General features: G+C 53.9%; 1 protein-coding gene across 1 annotated transcript; it reads right to left on the bottom strand.

The window, feature by feature from the left end:
- Positions 1 to 539: 539 nt before the first annotated feature.
- Positions 540 to 3,135, bottom strand: LOC144270646 (uncharacterized). Its single transcript, XM_077827257.1, has 2 exons — positions 2,502 to 3,135; positions 540 to 1,141 (listed from the first exon to the last, which is right to left on the bottom strand). Exons 1-2 carry the CDS (start codon positions 3,133 to 3,135, stop codon positions 540 to 542), a joined length of 1,236 nt encoding a protein of 411 aa, XP_077683383.1.
- Between the last annotated feature and the right edge of the window lie 226 nt (positions 3,136 to 3,361).

Here is a 3,361-nt window from a genome sequence, read left to right as displayed (position 1 = left end):
TCGCCCATAACGTGCCAGTGAGAGCCAAGGAGACGTGTTCTCCACAGAAAGAAACCACTGGGCACACGGATGATTGAAATCCGTGCGGGCCAGTTTCCTGGCTGGCGGACAGGACCCAGGCTTAGCTGAGCGCCTGTAAGCACAGAACACACACGTCCTGAGTAACACGTGTGTGTGAGTGTGAGGGAGGGAGACGGGCCTTGAGCGCAGCCCGTGCCACCGGGGGGGGAAGAGGCGGGTTCGGGTTCTTGACGCTGATGAGCGCGGTATTTTCAGTTGTTGCCGTGCCGGTAGGGCCGTGGGCTGCTCTTGGCTTGGATTCCTAGGCCAGCATGCGGGAGCCCTTTTGGCCATTGGGTGCTGCTAACCCCAGGTCCGAAGGAGGTTGCAGGCGATTCTCACCCACTATACATGGACGGTCCAGTTCCCAGAGGGAGCTGCAGCTCCCCAGCGCTCGGCTCCGGCTAGGGGGTCCGTGATTCCAAGCCTGGCGCGGGCAGGGGGAAGAAGGCTCCCTTTGGCCCCGGGGAAGTGACCCGTCAGAGCTCACTGAGCCCTCTCCTGGAGGGGGGAGCGCTTCTTTCGGGCCTGCTGTGGGCAGCGCCCGTGGCCCTGCTGTGCCCTGGCTCCCAGCCCTTTCCCAGCCCGGCCGGGAGTGTGAGTGGGCTGGGGGACCTGCGGGAGCCCTCGGAGGGCACCTTGCGCCAGAGCTGGGGGCGAGCCGGCCGGGGGGTCCGTCTGGCCTCACGCCCCCTGCAGGAGGTTGCGTGGGAGGCGCCCCCTCTTTCCGTCTCCGGGGCGTCCCTCTCTCTCCCCTGGCACCTGGGGGGGCCACACCTGGTTAGACAAGCGGCGGGGCTGGCCAGTGACTGGCAGGCCCCAGCCCCCGGCTCCTGCGCCCCCGGGGGCTGTCCGGCCGCCCGGGGCTTGGTGGTGGCGGTGGAGGGGGCTGGCTCGAGGCTGCGGTGCGTTTTCAGGTGTTTGCGCAGGGAGCTGGGGTGGGTGTAGGATTTCTCGCACCCTTTGGCTTTGCAGCGATACGGCTTGTCTCTCGAGTGCACGTGGGTGTGCTTCTTCCTGTCACTGCTGTTGGCAAACCTCCTGTCACACCCCGCGAATTCACACACGAACGGCTTCTCTCCTGGAACAGAAACCCACATGCTCACCCGAAGCAAGGACTGGAGCGATCGCGTGTGGAAGGGGCACAAGAACGTGTCCGCGCTAGGCAACGCGTCATCTCCAGGAGCAAAAGAACCCACTGTTAGCAGAACCAGGGTTTTGTTCTTTCGTGCCAGTAACTTTATGGTTTTCAGTGACACCTTTTAGTTACCCAGCATTTCAGAGCTTTCGTGTGATCGGCAGGCTGGGTGGTAGGCGCTTGCAGAGCAGCCATCACAACGTATGCCTGAAATTATGGCGCAAATAAATACATGAAATAATGCCTAGAATCGTGCAGGTTTGGGCAACCATCATCATAATTAATAAAGCGCCTGAAATCACTACCCCAATGCAAGTCCCCGCTCTGCCTTCAGAGGAAGCATAACATATGTTTACTCATTTCTCTGGTGTCAGAATTTGCTGGCTTTGTCTGGGTGGCTAGATAGATGCAGTCACACAGAGAGAGAATTTCCCAGCATGCCTCTAAAATTCTTGTTTTTTAAATATTTGTTTAACATTTCGGTTTGTCCACACTGGGATCTAATGCAAAATAATCCTCGGTAGCGTATTATCCTTTCCGCACAGCGTTTGCTCCCATCTTTCTTTTGGCCAGTAGAGATCTGAATAAAAAATTGTAGACGTGAAGGGGTCTTAGAAACGAGGGACACCGAACTCTAATTAGACAAAAAGCAGGGGCAAAATTTGGGCACGTTAAGTATATTTGTACAGGAAAACGTGGAGGAAAGAAGACGCTGCTGAGACATTTCTTTCACTCCTAGTTCTGTCTTTTTCTTCGTTCTAGCAGAAAACAATCACTTCCCTTTTTGTTTACTATGATATAATCACATGAAAGAAGACTCATTTTGTCAAGCGCTGTAAGGTTCTAGGGGAAGATACTTTCACTGGAACGTGAGTGTGGGAAGGGGAGGGGTGCTTGTTACCTTCAGACAATATTAGTGTATTATTGACTGAAGAAGTGTTAAATGCGGGTGGCTTGGGGGCTTACCTTTGGACAGTAGCTTGTAAACACAGAGTTTGAGGAGGAGGGGAGGGGAAATGTTAGTAAAAACAATTGTCTCTTGTTTTCAGTTATGAGCCAGAAATACAGCAAAAATATTCCCCCGGTTATAATCAGCACCCAGAGGTAAACCTATAGCACGTGCCACCGCTCTGGGGGCTTTTCCATTAATATGCAAGGAAAATTAATACTAAGGTATTATTTATTATGATTTTATTCTGGTTGGTTTTTATTGCTAATTCAACCCTTTCAAGTCCAGGAAGCAAATGATCCCCCCGACCCCCCAAATCTACTTATGACTATTGCTACTTGCAGTCTAACTAACCTGTGTGGATTCTTTTATGTATCTTCAGGTTTTCAGCTCTTGCAAACACTTTCTCACACCCCGGAAACGGGCATAGAAATGGCCTTTCGCCTGTGTGCACTCTGATGTGGTTTATGAGTTTGTATTTGGCTTTAAAGGGTTTTTTCTCCCTAGCGCAGCCCTCCCAGTCACAAATATGGTTGGGCTGCTCTGGTCCTCCGACGTGCTCCATGGTGACATGGTGAACTAGCTCATACATGGTGCTGAATATTCTCGAGCAAGCCTGCCTGGAGTGGTGTCCTTTGCTGTCAGTCCACTTGCAGATCAGTTCTTGTGGAATGGGCTGTCCAGGGGAGGGGAGAAAAGCGCCGGTCTCTCTGTGGATTGCCAGATTCATCGTTTGATACCCTTCTAGAATCGAAGAGGCAAAGGGCGGATCAGCCAGAGCTCCAGTTACTGGGCTGCAATGGTGGGACCTGGTTCTCAGACCCCTTGCCAGCCTCCGTGCCCCCTGCTCCTTAGAGTTTCCGGTGCTAGCTGTCTGCTTTGGCAAAGCCTGGTTTTCACGTCCCCTGTGGTTGGGTGAGTCTAGATACATCCGGAACATGCCATGGTACGAGGTTCTGGAGGAATTCTCATCTGCAGCTCCGGGCATGGTGGGTCCTGGGGGGATCTTGCTTTTGGGCGAGCTGTCCCAGCTGGTGTCAGAGGCAGAGCGGAGACACTGGGGATCTCCAGCCATACACCGAGCCCGGCGTCAGAATCTGGCAAACCGTGAGAGGAGCCGAGTTTTAAGGAATTGCCAGTGGGGTGCCCTCCAGCCCCCAGTACTAAAGGTGGAAGCCCATGCCGCGCTCGGTATTACCATCCCCAGGGTAGGG

The sequence above is a fragment of the Eretmochelys imbricata genome, chromosome 9 (genome assembly GCF_965152235.1).
Source record: "Eretmochelys imbricata isolate rEreImb1 chromosome 9, rEreImb1.hap1, whole genome shotgun sequence".
Taxonomy (NCBI): domain Eukaryota; kingdom Metazoa; phylum Chordata; order Testudines; family Cheloniidae; genus Eretmochelys; species Eretmochelys imbricata.
The sequence above is the reverse complement of the archived record's forward strand: the minus strand, read 5'-3'. Positions and strand labels throughout refer to the sequence as shown.